Source organism: Podarcis muralis, chromosome 11 (assembly GCF_964188315.1).
Source record: "Podarcis muralis chromosome 11, rPodMur119.hap1.1, whole genome shotgun sequence".
In the NCBI taxonomy this organism is placed as follows: Eukaryota; Metazoa; Chordata; class Lepidosauria; order Squamata; family Lacertidae; genus Podarcis; species Podarcis muralis.
The window spans coordinates 56,085,514-56,107,182 of record NC_135665.1 but is presented as its reverse complement, the minus strand read 5'-3'; the positions used below and the strand labels follow the sequence as shown (position 1 = coordinate 56,107,182).

General features: G+C 44.2%; 1 protein-coding gene across 6 annotated transcripts in view; it reads right to left on the bottom strand.

Moving 5' to 3' along the window:
- The window catches only part of MYO5B (myosin VB), a 287,447-nt gene that overhangs the window by 98,426 nt on the left and 167,352 nt on the right, over positions 1-21,669 (bottom strand). For all 6 annotated transcript variants that reach the window (XM_077936491.1, XM_077936490.1, XM_077936493.1 and 3 more), the window contains exons 9-14: positions 20,602-20,711; positions 16,641-16,906; positions 9,389-9,470; positions 6,528-6,668; positions 3,943-4,065; positions 743-826 (exon numbers count right to left, since the gene is read on the bottom strand). In XM_077936491.1, coding sequence (XP_077792617.1) covers positions 743-826; positions 3,943-4,065; positions 6,528-6,668; positions 9,389-9,470; positions 16,641-16,906; positions 20,602-20,711 — 806 coding nt within the window. The remainder of the gene's footprint in view (positions 1-742; positions 827-3,942; positions 4,066-6,527; positions 6,669-9,388; positions 9,471-16,640; positions 16,907-20,601; positions 20,712-21,669) is intronic.

Below are 21,669 nucleotides of genomic sequence, written 5' to 3'. Positions count from 1 at the left end.
AAGAGGGAAAATAATCAAAGGCTTACTACACATGGCTTGTGGCTCACTAGGGTGTTTATGGCAATCTTGCTTTGAACTGCTGAGTTTTGCAGTTTTTGCACATGTGTGTACACACACACACACATGCACACAAATGTTTAATTCTAACTGTAGCCATAGGGGTTTAAGCAGTATCATTTTAAAAAATATATATACAGTGTATATAGAATATGGATAGATATCTTTTCAAAATGAGAGCAAGAACATCAAGCAATACTGCAAACTCACACCCTTCATTGAATTTATACACATACATAAGAGGCTCATTTATAATTATATTTCGGGACGGATTCGTGTCCTTATGTAGCTGTTTTGTTTTATACTTTCTGGAAGTTCCATGATCATATTATAAAGCAGTTGCGTTCTGCGTAATAAATCAAGCCCTGCTAGGAGTCGTATCTTTCTGTTTTCCAATGCATTTCTTACCAGTAAAAAATATTCAGTGTGGCATGAGCAAATTTTCATTCTGAAAGTGTGGCCCAGGGGAAAAAGTTTGAGGACCACTGGCCAGCAGCAAGGGCTTGATTGAGTCGCAAAGTCACTGTTGCTTCTAGAGCCCTGTTCAATTCAATCTCCTCCACAATTCAATCTTAAGCAAATCATTAAGGAAGGGAAGCAAGAAGAGGAGGCTAAGCAGGAACCATGAGTAATGCTGGAATGTCAGCTTTAAGTTTATTCCACCCCCTGGTATCTCAGAGTTTACCTTGCTGGCCTTCAGTATATTGATCTGTTCTTCATGTACAGTGTCTCTGTTTTTCTCTAGAAATCCATCACACTGGTACTCCACCTAGGACACAGGGAAACACAGAAGGTGTGAGTTAAGATTCTGAATATAGATTATCCTAACAAAAAACCACCCAGACATTTTTTCAGACACAGAGATGAGCCACAAGGTTTCAAAAACATTGTTTTTGGTGGCATCCTGAATCTTATCTATGCCCATGATGGAATCCTCAAGTGATTGGTTTGTGACTTCCCAAATTCAGTCTGAGTTGACCCACACATATATATACACACACAAAACACTGCCGGCCATCTTGTTCCTTGCCTTTCTGCTTCCAGTATCTCAGCGATTCTGAATACCAGAAACTTATAAAAGTCAGAATTTTAACATGAATCTACGGAATAATACACGAACAAGAGCTATATAGAGCAGATGTTTCCCGAATATAAGCCAACTGTGCTCTTGAGACTTTTAAGCCTCTGAAGTTCTTATGGCATAAACTTCCAGAGAAAATCATTCCCCAGATAATAGCTTAGTTTAAGGCAGAAGGCTGGACAAAAGTTACCTAGTGAAATTTACAGTGGGGTGGTTGTTGTTGTGGCAAATAATTCTAGCTCTTTCCCATCTATCCTCGAAGCTTAAGGCAGAAAGCACATTTCAGTCTGAACCAACAAATAAGGAAAGTATAAAAATCTCTCTCAGGTCGGCATCAAGGAAATCAGAACCAGACCTCTGAGGAAATCAGTTGTTAACAGAGAGCTAATTATAAGGATAATCAACAACATTTAGAGACCTCTCTGGAAATTGCTTTTCATTTCCTTTTCAAAACACATGCAAACCGTACATGTTAATTGAGGCCCATAAAATATGCTTATTTGCTCTGAGCTTAGTCTCCAAGCTTTTAAGAAGCAGATCTTAAAGATTGAGAAATAGATCTTTAAAACTCGCAGGCTAGAAGCATCTCCCAGAATCTTTCCTCAATACTTTAGATATCACAGATTGAGCAATAATAGTCCATAAAGTATCTCAGACTTCTTTTCAAGGATTGTTACTATGAAAAATTGCATAAATTTTTAAATTTTCACTCCGTTGAACCCTTTTCACACTTACCTCTCCAAAATTCCAGAGCCCTTCTAATTTAGATCCAAACATGCAACAGCAGAAGATCCATTTACTTAAATCTGTGTGTGCCCCAATGGTCCAATGAAAATTGGCAGTGGAGGTCTACATTTTTCGACCAAAGCAGACAGACAAATATAGGAAGTTGGAGCCTTTCTGCACCTAACACTGACTTTCCCACTGTGCTTTTTGCTCATAAGCACATCTACTCTAACTGGTCTCACTTCCAGAACCAAAGCTGGACTGAGGAATGAAGCACGAGGGGGAAGGGGAGAAGGCAGGAGATCAGCCCCAAATAATGTGCCTCTTTTGCTCAGATTCCCCCAGCTGGAACTAAACAGGTATACCTTCCATGTGCAGTCTGAGAGCCATGGAAAGGAAGGGACATTAAGAAGGCCAAGTGTCCTTCAAAGAAGGACAGTCAACTTTAACAAAGAGCTTTTAACCGCATCTGATAGCAGAAGCTCCAGACTTATTTTTCTCTGATTTGTATCCATCGCTCTAGCCAATCAATACATAATTATGGCCCTGCATCTAGGCTGCCAGGTATCCATCACAGCAGACCAGAGTGATGGGCCTTACTCAGTGAACACCTAGGCCATTGCTTCTCTCATCCATCAAGGTGCTGTCCCATTTAACCGAACATGATTTGGCACTAGTGTGGGAGAGAGACTGCGTATGCAAGTTCTCTCCACCCATCCTCGCAGCTGTTCCTTTGAGAGTCTGCTATTATTATAACTTGAAATGCACACAAGAGAATCAAGGGGGAGATGGCAAGGTACATTAGGCTGAGATGGTGAACCCTGTCCAAGCATAGTGAGGCAGCTTCAAGGTTGATTGGAGAGTTGGACATGGGTCTCTCTGGCAGGGTTGCCAACTGTTTGGGGGCCATGTTCCTGTAATTTAACCATCTGGCATGAATTAAGAGTCATTTCTAAGAAGTGAGGTACTTGAATCTGCTGTTAAAAACTGCCCTACCTATTTCCTGGTCTGTTTGTTTGTTTATTAAACTTATATCCCACCTTCTTCCTTGAAGGGTGCCCAGGGCAGCTACCAGCATAAAATCTGAGAAGACTACAGTGGACACTTGGGTTGCGAACGTGATCCGTGCGGGAAGCACGTTCACAACCCACAGCGCAGTGTCTCCGCACGTGCGGGTCGCGATTCAGTGCTTCTGCGCATAGCACCAAAACCTGGAAGTATAGTGACCTCCAGATAGAGTCCAACAGCAGTTTCCATCAGCCCAAGCCAGCACAACAAATGGTCAGGGATGATGGGAATTGTTTTTTATTAATTACAGTGGACACTTGGGTTGCGAATGTGATCCATGCAGGAAGCACGTTCGCAACCCACAGCGCCGCGTCTGCACATGCGCAGGTCACGATTCGGCATTTCTGCGCATGCGCCAGCACCGAAACCTGGAAGTAATCCGTTCAGCGCGGTGCGCAACCCAAAATCATGCAACCCGAAGCGTCTGTAACCCAAGGTATGACTGTACATCCCAAGGTAGCAATTAAAAATGACAGCTTTAAAATCCACAGTGCCTGCCTGTTTCAGAATGCAACTACGAAATTACCCGTAAAACAAAGCTGGAAAACAACCATCTATAACCTTCAAATGTGATTAAAATCAACAAAAAATCCAGACTGAGATTCATGCCGACATTCTGTTTGAAAAAGCAAAAGCCATTTTTAGGAGGTGCTGAAAAGACTACAGCAAAGGTGCTTGCCTGGTGTCAGTAAGCAGGGAGTTCCAAAGAGAGGGAGTTCTGCTATACCATAGTGGCTCTCACCATGATGCAACTGAATGAAGCAGCTGGAGCTGGAGCTCCCATCCTACCCCCCCCCCAAATGCAGGCTTTCAACTCATTCCTGCATTGCAGGTGGTTGGGCCCTTGGGGTTCTTCCCAACTCTACAACTCAATGATTCTAGACTAGCCTGAGCATTTGAAGACAAAGAGGAAAGTAAACACATTCTCAGCAGCTGCCACAAACCACACGTAGCCCATCGCCACACTGAACGCAGCCGAACGCAGCACACTCTCCAGCCGCTCCTATTACCTTATCTGCAAAGTGCACAACTATAAAGGAGATGTTTGACATGCGAGGCTTCTGGAAGTGCTGGCTGCTGCCATGGCGATCGTACAGCTTCTGAGCCCAGTTCTGATCTGTTCCCTTGGGGACCTTGAAGAAAGAAAGTGAGGGAAGCGAGAGGTGTTAACACAGAAAGACGTCAATATTCAGCATAAAAGCACATGCCTTATGCTGATTTTGCAAAATGTTGTTAGGGTCGAGGCAGCTCTGAATGGAGATTTGCACTGCCAGTTTGTTCCGCAGCAATGATACGATTATAGTACACGACGATGACACGACCAGTACCACTTGCACTAATCCAGCCTTCACTTACCTGTGGCTCCTCAGATGTCTTCAACTACAACTCCCATCAGCTGATGGAAGCTGTAGTTCAAAACATCTGGGAGGTCCCAAGTTGGTACAAGCTGGATTAGTGTATTTTTCTGGTAAAATTTACCCAAGGACAAAACCCCTGCGAACAACTATTCTGGACGTGTATATCTCACTTCTCCTCCAAGGACCTCAAGTCTACCTGCATGGCTCTTCCTTTCACCATGTTATCCTTACAACAACCTTGCGAGGTAAGCTATAAAAGACTGTGACCGCTTAAGGTCACCCAATGAGCCTGTCTGATTGGCGATTTGAACCCTGATCTTTCAGATCCTAGTCCAGCCCTCTAACCACTGCAGAGGTTGGGCGGCCGTCTGTCATGTAGTTGAGATTCCTAACACATACAAAACTGGTACAGACCAGATATTGACTGATCTGTCCATTCCTAGCTGCAGGTAGTTAAGAGACTGAACTGAGACCTCATCAAAACATGCTAGCACCCCAGCAACATACCAAATAGATAAGCATCTTTGATGGGAAACTGGGACACTTGTATTGGTCAGGCTTTTCGTGGCTTGAGAATAGAACGTTTTGAGCATTTTACTTTTATATTTACCCCAACATTTCCCTTACAACTTTTATTGCACCATTATCACCTCTTACAGCAATGCTACTAGCGCTTGAGAAAACAGTAAACAAATATTTATGCAGAAATGAAGCACAAAGTTGATTCATTCAGGTTGCATCCTCTGTTTCGGCAAAACAAGGAAGCTCAGCACTAAAAGACAATAGCTTTTTAAAGTTTAAAGCACTTAGTGTCTTAATTACTCAAAGCAGATATACACCTAGGCGGAAAACACGTATTTCAGCAGTAACTTGACAGTCTTTGCTTCTCTGTATCACAATCCCACACACCTCAAATGACCTATTTTATCTTCTGTTTAATTATTGTACTGAGTAACAAGTTTATTTTTGAAAAGGCTTTTCCATAAAATTTTGCCATGCAATCAAGATAATGCCACCTTTGTTTACGCACAGCATCCTTAAAATTTGAGTATTTGACAAGAATGACTTTTCCACAATTTATTCTTTATGCAGGTTCTGCTCAGTGCCCTGCGACCCCACACCCCGTGTCTGTTACTGGAATCCCAAAGTGCTATCCTGCTTCCAGGCATGGCCAACAGCCAAAAAAACCCATAGCTAATTTCAAAGGAGTAAGGTAAAGGGTAAAGGGACCCCTGACCATTAGGTCCAGTTGTGGCCGGCTCTGGGGTTGCGGTGCTCATCTCGCTTTATTGGCCGAGGGAGCCGGCGTACAGCTTCCGGGTCATGTGGCCAGCATGACTAAGCCGCTTCTGGCGAACCAGAACAGCGCACAAAAACGCCGTTTACCTTCCCACCGGAGCGGTACCTATTTATCTACTTGCACTTTGAGGTGCTTTCGAACTGCTAGGTTGGCAGGAGCAGGGACCGAGCAACGGGAGCTCACCCCTTCGCGAGGATTCGAACCGCTGACCTTATGATCAGCAAGCCCTGGGCTCTGTGGTTTAACCCACAGCGCCACCCACGTCCAGGGCTAATTACTGTCATACATTTTCAGTTGGACGTATACTTAGTCATGTTCAAAGACGACTTCTTCTTCTTCTTCTTCTCCTCCTCCTCCTCCTCCCCCCCCTCTTCTTCTTCCAACTGTACTTTGGTTGACAAACGGCTTGTGACTTGAACGTTTTGGCTCCCAAACGGCGCAAACCCGGAAGTGAGTGTTCCAGTTTGCAAACCTTCTTTGGAACCTGAATGTCCGTTCCGGCTGTTGGCACTGTTTCTGGGCCCAATCAGCCAATCAGAAGCTGTGCCTTGGTTCATGAACGTTTTGGAAGTCAAACAGATTTCCGGAACGGATTCCGTTCATCAACCAAGGTACGGCTGTATTGTTATTTCCACCCATCTGACTGGGTTGCCCCAGCCACTCTGGGCAGTTCCCAACAAAATTTTAAAAACACAATAGAACAGCAAACATTTAAAACTTCCCCATACAGGGCTGCCTTCACAAAACAAGCAAGCAAGCAAACTGTGTGACAGGTAAGTCAGGTAGCAAAAGGATGGGGCTGCCACAGCTCTGCTCTGCTAAGCAGAGGATTATAGGAGCAGCAAAGGCAGAATTTCCAAAAGCCTTTAAAGCTTATTGCTTATCATGACACTCGTATAGATGGAGGGTGACCAAGAACAATTCTGCCTCTTCTTACCTTGCATTCTTCATCCAGCAAGTCGAAGATACCCAGCTTGGCTTCAATAAGGTCTATGCATGGCTGGTTGTCGTAAAAATCTATAAGTGTCCAAGGGATCTGCTCCTTCATATATTCCTCCTGCTCCAGTTTAAACACATGCTGCAATGAAAAGACAGTAAAGGTCCGTCTGGATTTAGGAAAAACTAATCTGATGATAAATGAAGGAACGTTCTCAAGGGCCTACTGGGATTTTATTTTATTTTTTCAAAGCCCAGACAGTAAGTAGATGCCAAGTCACTCTCTAGATGTAATGCCTGCTTTAAATTCAGCCAGCTAGCCCTGGGGATTATCTAATTGATTTTTGAATTTTATTGTTACTCATGTTTTTATACTGTATTTTATGCTACTCTTAGAATTAAGTGTTTTAAAGTGTTTTAAATTTGTTGTTAGCCGCCCTGAGCCTGGTTTTTGAACAGGGACGGGTGGGGTATAAATAAAAATGTTGTTGTTGTTGTTGTTGTTGTTGTTGTTGTTGTTGTTGTTGTTGTTATTCCAAATGTCTGATTCTCAAATGGTCACATACTGGGAAAGACACCCAAGGCATGGGACCTGTGCAAAAATGGGCATTGAGAGTGAAACCAGAAGCACAGCTGTGCTGTGTGTAAAGTGCTGGGTTAACACCAAGGTTGCAGGTTCAGTCCCCATATGGGACAGCACCATATTCCTGCATTGCAGGGGGTTGGACTAGATGACCCTTAGGGTCCCTTCCAACTCATTCATTCCCTGCCTCTTTTAAATCTAGGCTGACTGGGAAAGCAGCACCCGAGGATCACTATTATTAGTAGTAGCAGCAGGCATTTTTATTCTACTCTGCAGCTAAAAAAGGCTCACCGAGTGGCTTTCGAATAGCAGTGGAATGACAGCACCTGCCTAAGAGACACAGCAGAAAAGGAAAGGGGGCTGGGAGGGAGGAGGAACAAAAAGCAAGCTCTGGCACTAATTCTTAGATACAGAGATATTGCAGGCATCGATAGGAACGGGGGGAAATTGGAGGACCCTGAATTTGCTGGTCTTTCAGCAACAGCCAACGGAGAGGTCCAGCATATGCACTGCTCTCCCTCTCTCGCTGCCTGATGCAGGAGAGAGAAGAAGCTTGCATCTTTTCATACAAATGTAAAGATGCAAACTAGCACTGGAAGAAACAGTTTCACTGAAACTTTGCAAAGTTGCCCCAATAACGTTTCAGTGAAATGATTAATTTCATGGTCATTTCGAATTCCATAGGACAATGACTGGTTAGTTTTGGTTTTTGCTTTAAAAAAATTGTTTGGCTAAGACAGGGGGGGGTGTTACCTGTTGTGGGGAGGGTGTTCCTTGCTTTCTTCACCTGTATTTCATTTGTTATGGAGGAGGGGAAGGGGAAATTGAAATAGTGTTGCCTGCTTTTTGTGGGGGAGAAGGGTTGACAGAGCATAAACACCATTTCTTCTCTTAAATGTATATTTTGTAGTGTCCAAATTCAGCAAGGCTGGAATTTTATATATATATATATATATATATATATATATATATATATATATATATATATTAAAAAAATAGGGTGGGAAAACTTTTATTAGTCAGGCCATTAGATACCGTATTTTTCCCTCTATAACACGCAGATTTTTTCTCCTAAAAAGGAAGGGGAAATGTCTGTGCGTGTTATGGAGCGAATGTGTGGTCCCTGGAGCCAAAAAATCAGACAAAAATCAAATCGCGCTTCACGGAGAAGGGAAACCTGAAAAGAGGAAGCGGCTGCTTTCCTGCATTCTGCCTCAGGGTCTTACTGCCCACCCTCCTCTGTTTCGTGGCTGTGTTTGCTCGAACGGAACAAAGAGCAGGGAAAGCCCCTCCCCTCCAGGCAAGCAGAGGAGAAAGCAGAGTGTAGTTCCTTCTAATTCCTCTCTGTGCTCCGGTGCTGCGTCTAGGGACTAGCAGGCAACATGCAGGTGGGGGGGGGGAGGGAGAGAGAGAGAGAGAGAGATGCCTGGTTTGGGTGCTTGGGTGGGGGAAAACTTTTGCCTTTCTTTCCTCCCCCCCCGTTAAATCCCTCTCCTGCATTCTTAGCCAGCTGCTTCTCTGCACACCCCTCTCATGCTCCTTTCCCCTTCTTTGTTTTTCCTTCCCTCCCCACTTAAAATGTGGTTACAAAGCATGGATCCACATGGATCCTGAGGATCTTTGCATTGGGTCACCCCAAATTCACCATCAGATCACATGTCTGTGGCCACAGCATGAAGCACAAAAATGATACATCCACTGTTTCATTCAGAATGTTTTTTCCCTTGTTTTCCTTCTCTAAAAACGCTGTGCGTGTTATGGTCAGGTGCGTGTTATAGAGCGAAAAATACGGTAGTTGGGAACTCAGAGCTTCCTGTTGTTGCAAACCACTGTGATATATATTTATGATACAGCGGTATATAAATATTTTTTTTATAAATAAATAAAACAAATACATGTGGTCTCTGAATCTGGGAGATGATTAAATACATTTTCAGCTACAATTTAGATACAGGCTACTCTTCCTCACAGGAGTAAGCCCCATTGAAACCAATGGACCATTACTTTAAGGAAGCATGCAAAAGATTATAGACCCACCATGAATACTGAGGGCTCATCTGTAATTTTAACATGATAAATAATACATCCTGTTTTCAGCGAAAACAAAATAACCTCAACTGAAAGAAAGCCTGTTGTGTGTTAAAAATGTAATGTGGTTGGAGACCCCCTTGCCATCTTTTACACATATTAAAAAAATATATGCTTTTCTATCTATCCCTCTTCACCACATTTCCAGACAATGTCACTGTGGAAAAATAAAAACTATAAACCCAAATTACCGAGTTGAACTGCTGCTGGAGCTTTTCATTGGCATAGTTGATGCAGAATTGTTCAAAGCTGTTCACTTCGAAAGTTTCAAACCTGCAGACCGAAACAACATTCTCAGGTCAAGGAACCATTTCTAAAATCTGAGTTTGTAGTTACATTTTAATCGTTTTATTTTTATTTTTTTGGTAGCCACCCTGGGAAGATAGATAGAGAGATAAAACTTTATTCACATTAGCCAATGGCCATAGCAACAGTAAAACATTACAGTATACGCAGAAAAGGAAATTTGATGTAAGAGCACAATTTAAAGTCCTGAATCAGCCGTCAGTTAGTGGCCCTTCTTCTGATTGCCCCTGCTGTGAACCTAGCAAACTTTGCTGTTATCTGCTTATTTTGATCTGATAGAAGAAAGGACATTGTGGCAGTGGTTGAGCGCCCTGGGATGGTTAGTACGAGTGGGGTGATGATCTCGTTCCTCAGGTCTTTGTAGAGAGTACAGGACAGGAGGACGTGTGCCGCTGTTTCGGAGCTACCATCTCCACAGGGGCAAAGACGGGATCTTTTGGAAACGACCCTCAAGTACCGCAGATGGCAAAACATCCAGTCTTGCAAGTGTAAAAGCACGTCTGCATTTTGGGATAGTAAGTTTGTGCAGATGTGGGGCCAGAGAATCAAAATGGAGAGGTGGAAAATGAACATACGAAGGGCAGAATTTCCATACAGTGGCCGGGTTGTTCTGATGCTCGATATCTTTTAGACGTCGACCAATTAGACTGTTTGCTTTAGTAGGGGCCACCCTGGGAATATGAGGCCCCCACTGTGCTTCTCTCTCTCTCTCTCTCTCTCTCTCTCACACACACACACACACACCCCTCCGTCCTGAAGGTACTTCCTCTACCGCCTCAGGACGCTGGGCTACAAGGGTCATTGGCCTGATCCAATACAGCTCTTATGTTCTGAATGACCTAAACATCTAAATAAGCACCACCTTTCTCTCTGTCGCTGTCTCCCTCCCTCCCTCTGTATTTATTGCTGGGAAAGAAGAAGGCGAAAACATGATCTTCTTTCTATTCAATTAATAAAGCTTTTGAGAAGATAAAAAGGCAGCTAAGGCAGAACACTTCCACTGGACCATAAAGATAAAGGGCTTAAAATGTATTTTTGTTGTCATTTTTTAAGGGCTGCATTTGTAACTCTCCAGGCTCTGCAATCTTGTTATTTAATACAGGCGCATTCAGTTAAAAATGTCCCCCAATTTTCCCGATTTTATCAGATTAAGAGCTCGTCTATTGTCATATACAACAGCTTAACTCTAACAGAGCAAGAGAAGTGAAGGCTTAAGATAAAACCATTGGCTTAAGATAAAACCATTAACTTTTACAGTTTGTAAGCGTGCTGCTCCAATGGAAATCCAATCCCCCCATTTTGAGGTCGATTAAGGAAATTTCTGCTCAGAGACCCATATTTAGGCTGTTAAAAATGTATTTGTGATATTGCGATTTCAGAATGCAGCCTAAAAATTGGGAAATGAACTGTCCCTTTGTCTCCATAAAAGAAGGCACAAATACGGAATACAAGATGTTTTCCTATGATGAAAGATGAACCAGAGATTTCAGAAGAGCAGCTCTTCTGGATAGTGGACCAAAGGCCTGTCTCATCTGGCATACTATTTCCCAGAATGTCCAATGCCTCTGGAAAGACCATGAGCACACAAAGTCGATGCTCTGATAGTCTCTAGATTAGACTACTGCAATGCGTTGTATGCAGGGCTGCCTCTGAAGACAGTTTGGAAACTTCAGCTGGTGCAGAATTCAGCAGCCAGGTTGCTCACTGGGGCAAGAAGGTTTCAGCATATACAGTGGTGCCTCGCAAGACAAAATTAATCCGTTCTGCGAGTCTCTTCATCTTGCGGTTTTTTCGTCTTGCGAAGCACGGCTATTAGCGGCTTAGCGGCTATTAACGGCTTAGCGGCTTTAAAAAAAAGGAAACAAACTCGCAAGAACTCGCAAGACGTTTCGTCTTGCGAAGCAAGCCCATAGGGAAATTCGTCTTGTGGAACGACTCAAAAAACGGAAAACCCTTTCGTCTAGCGAGTTTTTCATCTTGCGAGGCATTCGTCTTGCGGGGCACCACTGTAATGCCATCCTGGCCTGACAGTTTCTGGGCCCAATTCAAAGTGCTGATTTTGACCTATAAAGCCTTAAATGGCTCAGGAACACAGTACCTCAAGGACTACCTCTCCCTATATGAACTGACCCAGATCCTGACATCACCCTCTGAGTCCCTTCTTCGTGTGCCTCCTTCATTAGAAGTCCGAAGGGTGGCAACATGAGAATGGGCCTTTTATGTGGTGGCTCCCCATTTGTGGAATGCCCTCCCCAAGGAGGCAAAAATGTTTCTCTATAACCAGGCCTTTGGCTGACAGAATATTATACGGCCTTTAAAATGTGTTGTGGGAGAGGGGTTATTGGTTTGCGTTTGCTTTTGCTTTAGTATGTATTTTGTGTTCACATTTTGTAATTTCAATATTATGAACTGCCTTGTGGTCTTCAGTTGAAGGGCGGTCCACAAAATAAATGAATGAATGAAATGGAGGCAGCGGCTCTCTCCCACTGCTTCTCCACAGCAATTAGTATTCACGGTCATTCTGCCTCTGATCCTGGAAGTCTAATCATCAAGACTAGTACCGGTAGATACTGATAGCCTTATCCCTGGTGAATTTGTCTAATCCCACTTTAAAGCCAACTAAATTGGTGGCCATCACCACATTCCGCTGACAGGGAGGACAAAAACAACATTTCCTGCAATGACACATCAGCCCAAATCCGATGAGGATAGCCTGGGCTGCCAAATATGCAGAGTAACAAACTAAGTGAAAAACAGAGTTTTACTTTTTCTTTCCGAGTGTGAACTGTAAACATGGGAAGTCGCCTGTCCAAGCCTCACCTCACACAACCCACCACCTCCCAGCCTCAGTTTCCCCATTTGCAATACGGAGATAGTAACAGCGATCCATCTTGCAGGATTGCCGTTACTGAGCAGGGCATTGTACAAAAACGTGTGAATAAAACGAACTCGCTTGTGCAAACTTCCTGCCCCATCTCTCTCCAACACCAGGGTCCCCTTCCAGATTGGGCCCACTATTCACAACAACAACACCACCATTCACACAATAGTTAACTGGGGACATCTGACTGGCCACTCTGTGAACAGAATGCTGAATGACATGGGACTTTGGCTCTTATGCCCTTATGAATTCATACATGACACACAAAACACCAGAGACAGGCTCAAGAGTTAACACAATGTATGAAAACACCCTAAGGCTGGAAACATTGTGGAGTTTTTAAAAGTAAGCTAGAGAGATGGTATGATAAAGCCTAAGTTACTAATTCCCCTTTTCTTCTTCTTTGTTATCTGGCACTTCTTTCTCAACAGAAACCCAAAGCACAGACATGCCAAATTTTTAAAAAATTAATAATGCACCCAGTCATAGTTATAGGTCGTCTTCTTCCAGATAAAAACAAAACCATGTACACTGGAGTTTATCCAATTTCATTCTCACAGCTACTAGGGCTAGGCTGAGAAAAGATTGACTGAGAAAAGTCAGCCAAGGAGTTCGAAGACTGAGTGGGGATTTGAACCCTGATCTCCACGACACTAACAGCTACAGCACACCAACCTTCTGCAAAAGAGAATTCTTTTCTTTCTATTTCTGAAAAATCAGAAGCTGCAATTATACACTCCCCAAGGAACCAAAACATTCGGCAGGATGAGTACTGGACTAAGTATGAAGGAAGCATTGCTTATCATGAAAAATGTAAAGCCACAGAGATTTCAAATTGAAGATGAAAACAAAATCTTAAAAACACGTACAATTTGCCAAAATGTTTTAGCTTTCTGGAGTGTTGGGCATTTTTGAATCCTGGAAACACCTAGTAAGCTTAATAAGACACTGGCGGTTTTGCTGGAAAGCCATAACCAAAGGATCAGCTTGCCCACAAAGATTGGAAAAGATCCAACTGTCCGCAGTGTATGTTTCTCTATGCAGAAGATACGCTTAACTTTTGTCTTCCAAGCCCATTAGAAGCATTAAGAACATTAATAATTTACTTGCCTGGGGCTCGAGGGTTATAACTTCTGGTTTCAAAGCTAGAAAAACGGCCATGGAAAACTCAAGTAATTTAGTTCAAGACTTCTGCTTAACTCACCAGGCTACTTGACTTCCTGGGCACATGGTTATCTTATCAGAACTATGTGTGGGCAACCTGTATCTTCTCAAGTTGCATGATGCCCTCAGGAACCTTCTGCAGGGCAGACTGAACAAGTTCTAAAGCTATGAAAACCACAGAGAAAGTCTGAAATGCACAATCCAGGGATATCCTACACTTAAATAATAATAATAATAGAGGCTTCAAGTGAAAATCACCTTCCATTATATTTTACAATTTGTCAAGCTTTCTCACGATCTTTGATTAAGTGACTCCAGATTTTTAGCTGTTGGGAGGCAGTTCTAGGCCCGACTAAAATGTGTCAAATATGGCTGAACATGAATTAAAACTCTCTCGCCAGGAGAATTCCACAAGCATTTCCATTTGGAACCTTAGCTTTGGACATGATGATATATGATCCCTTGCCATATCCCCAAGATACATTTCAGTATATAACAAATTGAGGTGGGTAAAAATTCACTGCATGTACCAGGCCATGGCTGCATGCTGTTTGTGTTAATTTGATGAAAGGCATGCAAATAAAGCATGCATACTAATGACAACGGTGCAGCCCGTGATAAATTTTCACCATGGCCCATTGTGCTCAGATTACTGTCCCTTTCCTTCTCCCATAAGAACGTAAGCTTTTAATGTTCGCTGCTGTATTGCCTCTCTTGCCCTGACCTAGCCACTGTGATCCATGCGGCGGTCACATCCAGGCTTGATTATTGTAACTTACTCTACATGGGGCTGCCCTTGAGACTGACCCAGAAACTCCAGCGGGTGCAGAATGCCGCAGCGAGACTCCTTACGGGGTCCTCGCCACGGGATCACATTCACCCGGTGCTATACCAGCTGCACTGGCTCCCGGTGGAGTACAGGATCAGGTTTAAGGTGCTGGTTTTAACCTTTAAAGCCCTACACAGCACCTTAAACCTGATCCTGTACTCCACCTGGTATGTCCCATGGAGGACCTTATGGTCTTCAAACAAGAACATCTTGGAGTTCCCGGGCCACAGGGAGGTTAGGCTGGCCTCAACCAGAACCCGGGCTTTTTTGGCCGTGGCCCCGATCTGGTGGAACGCTCCGTCACAAGAGACTAGGGCCCTGCAGGACTTGACATCTTTCCGCAGGGCCTGCAAGACAGAGCTGTTCCACCAGGCCTTTGGCCAAGGTGCAGTCTGACCCCCTCCTTTGGTAATCCTCATAGCACTCTAGCCCAATAGTTGCCATTAATTTGATTCTGAATTGATTTTAAAATGTATTTCAATTAACTGACTGTGATTTCATGTAAACTGTGCTATTTTTACTGTTGTTAGCTGCTCTGAGCCAGGCTTTGGCTGGGGAGAGTGGGATATAAATAAAAATTTATTATTTTTATATTTTTATGTTGTTGTTGGAAGCTGGTTGGGGCAACCCAGTCGGATGGGTGGTGTATGATAAATAGATTATTATTATAAGAAGAGCCAAAGACCCATCTAGTCCAGCTTTCCTGTTCTCACAGTGGCCAACTAGGTTATTCTGGAGAGGCCAGCGGGACGCAACTGGGCTCCACCGCTTCGTTTCTGCGATTTGTGTCTATGCGGACGTATCATTAGAGAAGAGGTGCAACAACGAGAGACGACAGCAGCTAATTCTCACCAGCATCCCTAGCAGATAAAGCTCTTTTGCTGAAGAGATCATATTCCTGACGTTTGCTGGCAAAGCTCATTGCACCGAAGTGCCTCTTTGATCAATTAAATGATGCCACTTAGCCCAGTTTTTCTTTTTTTAGGGCAGTGATTCCCAAACCCCTTCGCTGACAAATAGGCATAAGCACCAGATGGTGGGTGAAGAAAATGAATTTCACACTAATAGACACCCCCTTGCCTAACTTAATCTTTCATGGGTATTAGCCTTCAATTCAGATTCCTGTTCTCAGCTCAGATGTCTCTGACTGGCAAGCTCCCCCCCCCCCTTTTTGCATTGGTCTTATGCCTCTCTCCTTTTTCCTGTGTCGCTAATAGCTTTTGGCTTGTCAAACCTCCATCCTTGGCAGGGGGAAATCAAGAGAACTTGTACGGATTTATTAGGTTACTTAAAAAAAAAATCCTTCAATTTTCACACCTCTTTTGTCCCATTGATCAAGGAATTGGAACATCTCTTCTGTGACAAAAGGATAAAGAAGTTGGGTTGTTTTTTGTTTTAGGGAAATAGTGATGATGGGAGATGGTCCATGGAGACAAGGTGAATATAATTATGAATGATGTGGACAGAGAAATATTTTCTTTCTGCTCTCATAAAACCAGGACTTGGGGTCACCCAAACAAGTATGATTGACAACAGACGCAAGTCAGACAAAAGGAAGCACTTATTCACAGCATGATTAACTTACGGAACTCACTGCCACAGTATGTGGTGCTGAACGCTAGCTTAGTTGTTTTTTTTAAGGATACAATTGGAACCTCCATTAATCAAGACATAATCAAGACATGACTAACACTGTTGGAAACAGAGGGCTGTACTACCTCACAGGACTGTTGTAAGGTAAAGGTAAAGGGACCCCTGACCATTAGGTCCAGTTGTGGCTGACTCTGGGGTTGCGGCGCTCATCTCACTTTATTGGCCAAGGGAGCCAGCATACAGCTTCCGGGTCATGTGGCCAGAATGACTAAGCCACTTCTGGTGAACCAAAGCAGCGCATGGAAACGCCGTTTACCTTCCCACTGGAGTGGAACCTATTTATCTACTTGCACTTTGATGTGCTTTCAAACTACTAAGTTGGCAGGAGCTGGGACTGAGCAACGGGAGCTCACCCCTTCTGATCAGCAAGCCCTAGGCTCTGTGGTTTAACCCACAGCACCACCCACCTCCCTTTGCATTTGAGTATCCCTCCTTAAAAGTGCTATATAAATTCTGCCAAGTATTACTGTTATGTTTTCCTGCATGGATAAGCAAACGGCCACCCCATCAGCACACACGGATCTAACCATTTTGCAAATTGCAATGCAAACCATCTCAAGCGTCCAGCGGAAACCTTGTCCTGGCAAATGAAAACAAGCTTTCTGCCTACCCGTAAATGTCCAGCACCCCGATAAACGAATGCTGCTTGACCGTGGTGTGCAGGGCCTTGTTGATGTGCTGCACAATCCAGTTGAACAGCTGGGCATAAATGTGCTTGGCCAGCGCATTCCTGGCGTTCACAACCTGCTGGACAGACATGTTCTTGATATAGGTCTCCGAAGTGGTGACCAGCTTCCGATGGCAGAGCCAGTGCTCCATTTGGCTGTGCTCTACTCCCAGCAATCTGCAAAAATTATGCAGGTGTTCATCCTGTTTCTAGGATATAAAGAAAGACATCCAATTCAGCAAAGCATGCGATGGGGGACACGGACCAGATGACAAGAGCCCACCCACCCCTCTGGTTAACGGGGGAAAGGAAGCGAGGGATGGAGGCTTCCGCTCTGAGAGCTGAAGCTCGCTTTGAGCGATGAAGCTTGTTTACAGAATTGCTTTCCCAGTTTCATTTATTCTAAATGAAGCAATGTCCAAATTCAGCTCATAAGGTCATCAAGGCTCTTAACAACCTCACTGCTATTTTAACCAGTCTCGGATTTGCCATATGCTGCTATTTTACCCATGATTTCCCACCTCCTATTGGTGCAGTAATAAAGCTGCTAGCACATTTGCAAAGCTAAGCAGGGTCCGGTATGGCTTCCAATTGGATGGGGAACCATGTGTTGAGATTCTTGCCTTGCGGGGGTTCAGCTAGATGACACTTGGGATCCCATCCAACTCAACAGCTCTATGATTCTATGTAGACCAGTGGTGGGCCACAGGTGGGCTGGGATCTACTAGAGAACCTCTGGGTAGATTAGCAAAGTATCTAACAGTCATACCTCGGGTTACAGCTGCTTCAGGTTGCATTTTTTTGGGTTACGGACTGCCGAAACCCGGAAGTACCAGAATGGGTTACTTCCGGGTTTCGGCGGTCGCACATGTGCAGAAGTGCTAAATCATGCTTTGCACATGCGCAGAAGCGCCAAATCGCAACCCGCGAGGGCGCAGATGCGCCGCTGCGGGTTGCGAACACACATCCCGCACAGATCACATTCGAAACCCGAGCGTCCACTGTATTTAAGAACAGGACCTCTCCACACCCTGCGGCCAGTTAGATAACAGAAACGAAGAACGTTTACTATGGTGCCCTCCTTTCAACAGTGTTTGCTTTTCATGCCTATTCCATCACCACTTCCTTTGGAAAACTTGCCACATACTTCTATTTTGGAAAATGAGGAGAAAAAGCAGCAGGAGGAGAGTTACCGTATTTTTCGCTCTATAGGACGCACTTTTTCCCCTCCAAAAATTAAGGGGAAATGTGTGTGCATCCTATGGAGCGAATGCAGGCTCCTCGGCTTCAGCGATAGCAACACAAAGCCTCCGAAGCGCAGAGGGAGTGCTTCCTCCACGCTCTGGAGGCTTCGCGTTGCTTTCACTGAAGGCTGGAGAGCGAGAGGGGTCGGTGCGTTCCGGAGGCTTCGGGTTCCTTTTGCTGAAGCCGGGAGAGCAAGACTCTCCTGGCTTCAGCAGAGAGGGAGAGCTGTGAAGCGCCCCTTCAGCGAAGCGGGAGGAGAAATGGAAGGGGCTCCGTTTCTCCTGCCACTTTGCTGAAGGGGCGCTGAGCAGATAGGGGGAGAATTTTATTTTCTTGTTCTCCTCCTCTAAAACAAGGTGCGTCCTATGGTTGGGTGCGTCCTATAGAGCGAAAAATACGGTACTTTCCATTGCTTATTTCCAGAGCAAACATAGCTTCAAACACCCCCTGCTTTACAATGGCATACACCTACAACTAGGATCAAGGTCAATTTGAGCCTCACACTTATTTAACCCTGAGAAACTGCATGTTAGTAAAAAAATTGGGCAGCCAGCAATTTTAAAACAGGGACCATGTCTTGAACTGAGCAAGGGCTGAAGGGTCAGGAATGTGGTTCTGTGCCACATGCCTCAAGGCAATACCTCCGAACCTGACTGTGAACTGAGGCACCACTCAAGTTTTTGCCATGTGCTCCTTGGCAATTGACTGCCATACACAAGCCAGGACAGAGACAAACAGCCCATGGGGACTGTTGCTCCCCTGTAAGCAGCGTTGTGAGTGGAGGGCCACACAAAGCCAATCTCTTCTCTACACAATCACATTCTGTTACACCAAGTTGCCTCATCACTAATTAAATGAGTTAACAGACGGATCTAGCGTCACAGAGCTGCACTTACATTTTAATTAAATAACACCAATGATATTAAGGGAAGACAACGCTACAAGAGAAGATTTGTTTATGTACCCAATTGATCAAAGCCCTGAAATTAAAACAGCCCATCTCTTGGGTAACAGCGACACTGCAAAAGCACATTTTAATATTTTAATTAAAGCAGAAAACTTCCCTGAAACAGGACATCACAATGGCCACAGATTTCACAGAGCGCTACTATCGCGTTTATATTATTGTATTCGTACTGCTTGAATAAGAAGCACGTAAGAGACGAAAGGGGAACTGCTAGTACACCTTTAGAGCAGATTCCTTTTTTTAGATGTGTTACTCACGAGCTTGTGTTTTGTTCAGGCATTTTGATTTGGGAGGTACGGATGCTGCTCTAAGGACCAGCACACTCAGAATACTTTCTCCATGCTTAACCTACATGTTTCCTTCTTTCCTTTTTCCTTTCTCCTTCTGTGATGGGACTCCTACTTGGGGACTTCCCTGGCTTTTTTCTGGCCCACGTAGAACCAGTCTGAATAGTTGGCCTTGGTGAAGATTTGATGCTTTCATCCCCAAAAAGTTTTTGATTTGAGTTTCTATTGAAACGAGGCTGCATTTTAACGTTGTATTTTAATCTTGCTTTTAAGTTGTATCTTAATCAATTGTTTTATAACTGGTGTTAACTGCCCTGAGCCCAGTCTTGGCTGGGGAGGGCGGGGTATAAATTATTATTATTGTTATTGTTGTTGTTGTTGTTGTCTTCAATTCTCTAACTGCACAGCTAAAATTAGCTGCTCCCCAGACTTACAGAATCCCAGCACTGCAGAGCTGGAAGGGAGCCCGAGGGTCATCTAGTCCAACCCCCTGCAATGCAGGAATATTTTGCCCAGCAGTGGGGGGGCCTGAACCCATGACCCCGGGATTAAGAGTCACATGCTCTACCGACTGAGCTATCCCACAAGCTTAGGCAAGTGAGAGAGCTGTAGCACAATACCGAAAGAGCCCTAAACTACCGTATTTTTCGCTCTATAAGACGGCCAGACCACAAGACGCACCTAGTTTTTGGAGGAGGAAAACAAGAAAAAAAATATTCTGAATCTCAGAAGCCAGAACAGCAAGAGGGATCGCTGCGCAGTGAAAGCAGCAATCCCTCTCACTGTTCTGGCTTCGGGGATAGCTGCGCAGCCTGCATTCGCTCCATAAGACGCACACACATTTCCCCTTACTTTTTAGGAGGGAAAAAGTGAGTTTTATAGAGCAAAAAATACGGTATTTTATCAAGAATTTGGGGACAAAACAAATGGCACAAATGGCCTCTTCCATGTTTACCGTATTCCTGAGATTGTTTTAAACTGTTTTTAATACAGTGGTACCTCGGGATGCGAACGGGATCCGGTCCGGAGCCCCGTTCGCATCCCAAATGGAACGCAGATGCAACGGAGCGTCTGCATGTGCACGGGTTGCGTTTCGCCGCTTCCGCGCATGCGCGCGATGTCATTTTGAGCATCTGCGCATGTGCGAGTGGCGAAACCCGGAAGTAACGCGCTCCCGAAGTTACTTCTGGGTTGCCGCGGAGTGCAACTCGAACGCGCTCAACCCGAAGCACATTCAACTCGAGGTATAACTGTATTGTGTTCTAATTGTCGTGACATGTCCTGGGACCTCAGGGTGAAGGACAGGCAATTAATTAATTAATTGTTACCATTATTACTATTACTATTACTATTACTATTACTATTATTTATAACAAAAGCAACAGCAATAACGCAGAGAACTTACTGATATACTGGAGGATTCTCCATCACGTTCTGGTTGAAGGTCCACATTTCCTAAGTGCAGGATAGCGGCGAGTATCTTAAAAATGGCCAACTGATGGGAATCCTTCACTCCTGAAAGAAACAACCAATATCCAGTTTTCACAGAGGGAATGTGCCTGGAGAACTGCTTTCACGTGGCTGCAGGAGATCTATAGGGTGTGATTCCTGTTCCTGCCCTAAGAACCTCAGCCTTAAAATAACGGCAGTAACAACATTCCTATTTCCAGCTCTTCTGGTTCCTAGCATATGCATGAATGTGTGGGCAATGCCTGTTCGAATCTCAAGTCAGAGAAGGGCCTGAATTAATTTTTTGGTAGCTGGGGGGGGGGGTAATATAGCACCACCCACTATGCAAAGCAAAACAAGACTTATACACAATAAGAGAAATTATGATATCCTGCCCAGTTTGCATAATCTATACAGGGGACAGAAACCAATTCAATGGTGCAAAATTTGGAATAACAGGTGCAAAATTGCTGTTGGACAGCAACTCCCATCATCCCTCACTAGCAGCACCAGTGGTCAGGGATGTTGGGAACTGTAGTTCAACAACAGCTGGGGACCCAAGTTTGCGAAACACTCATAGGCAACCACTATTGGGCTAGATTAGGCATATGCAAACTTGGCCCTCCAGCTATTTCGGGACTACAACTCCCATCATCCCTAGCTAACTGGACCAGTGGTCAGGGATGATGGGAACTGTAGTCTCAAAACATCTGGAGGGCAGAGTTTGCCTATGCCTGGGCTAGATGGACAGACACTTGGATTCAGCACAAACCAAAACGGATTTGAATATATTGATTAATCGGCACAAATATGCGTATGAGTAAATAATTTTTTGAAGCAAAAGCATATATAATATTTTTAACCAATACCTGCACATATTCCAGGAAACACCATCTTAGAAGCATTCCCTCCCTTGCAGGAAACTAGGGTGGTGGTGCGAATACCTCTTCTCAGCCATAGATTTTGCAAACGCTTTTATTAAAATGAATTAACAAACTTGCGGTCTGATTAAAAATCTTTGGAG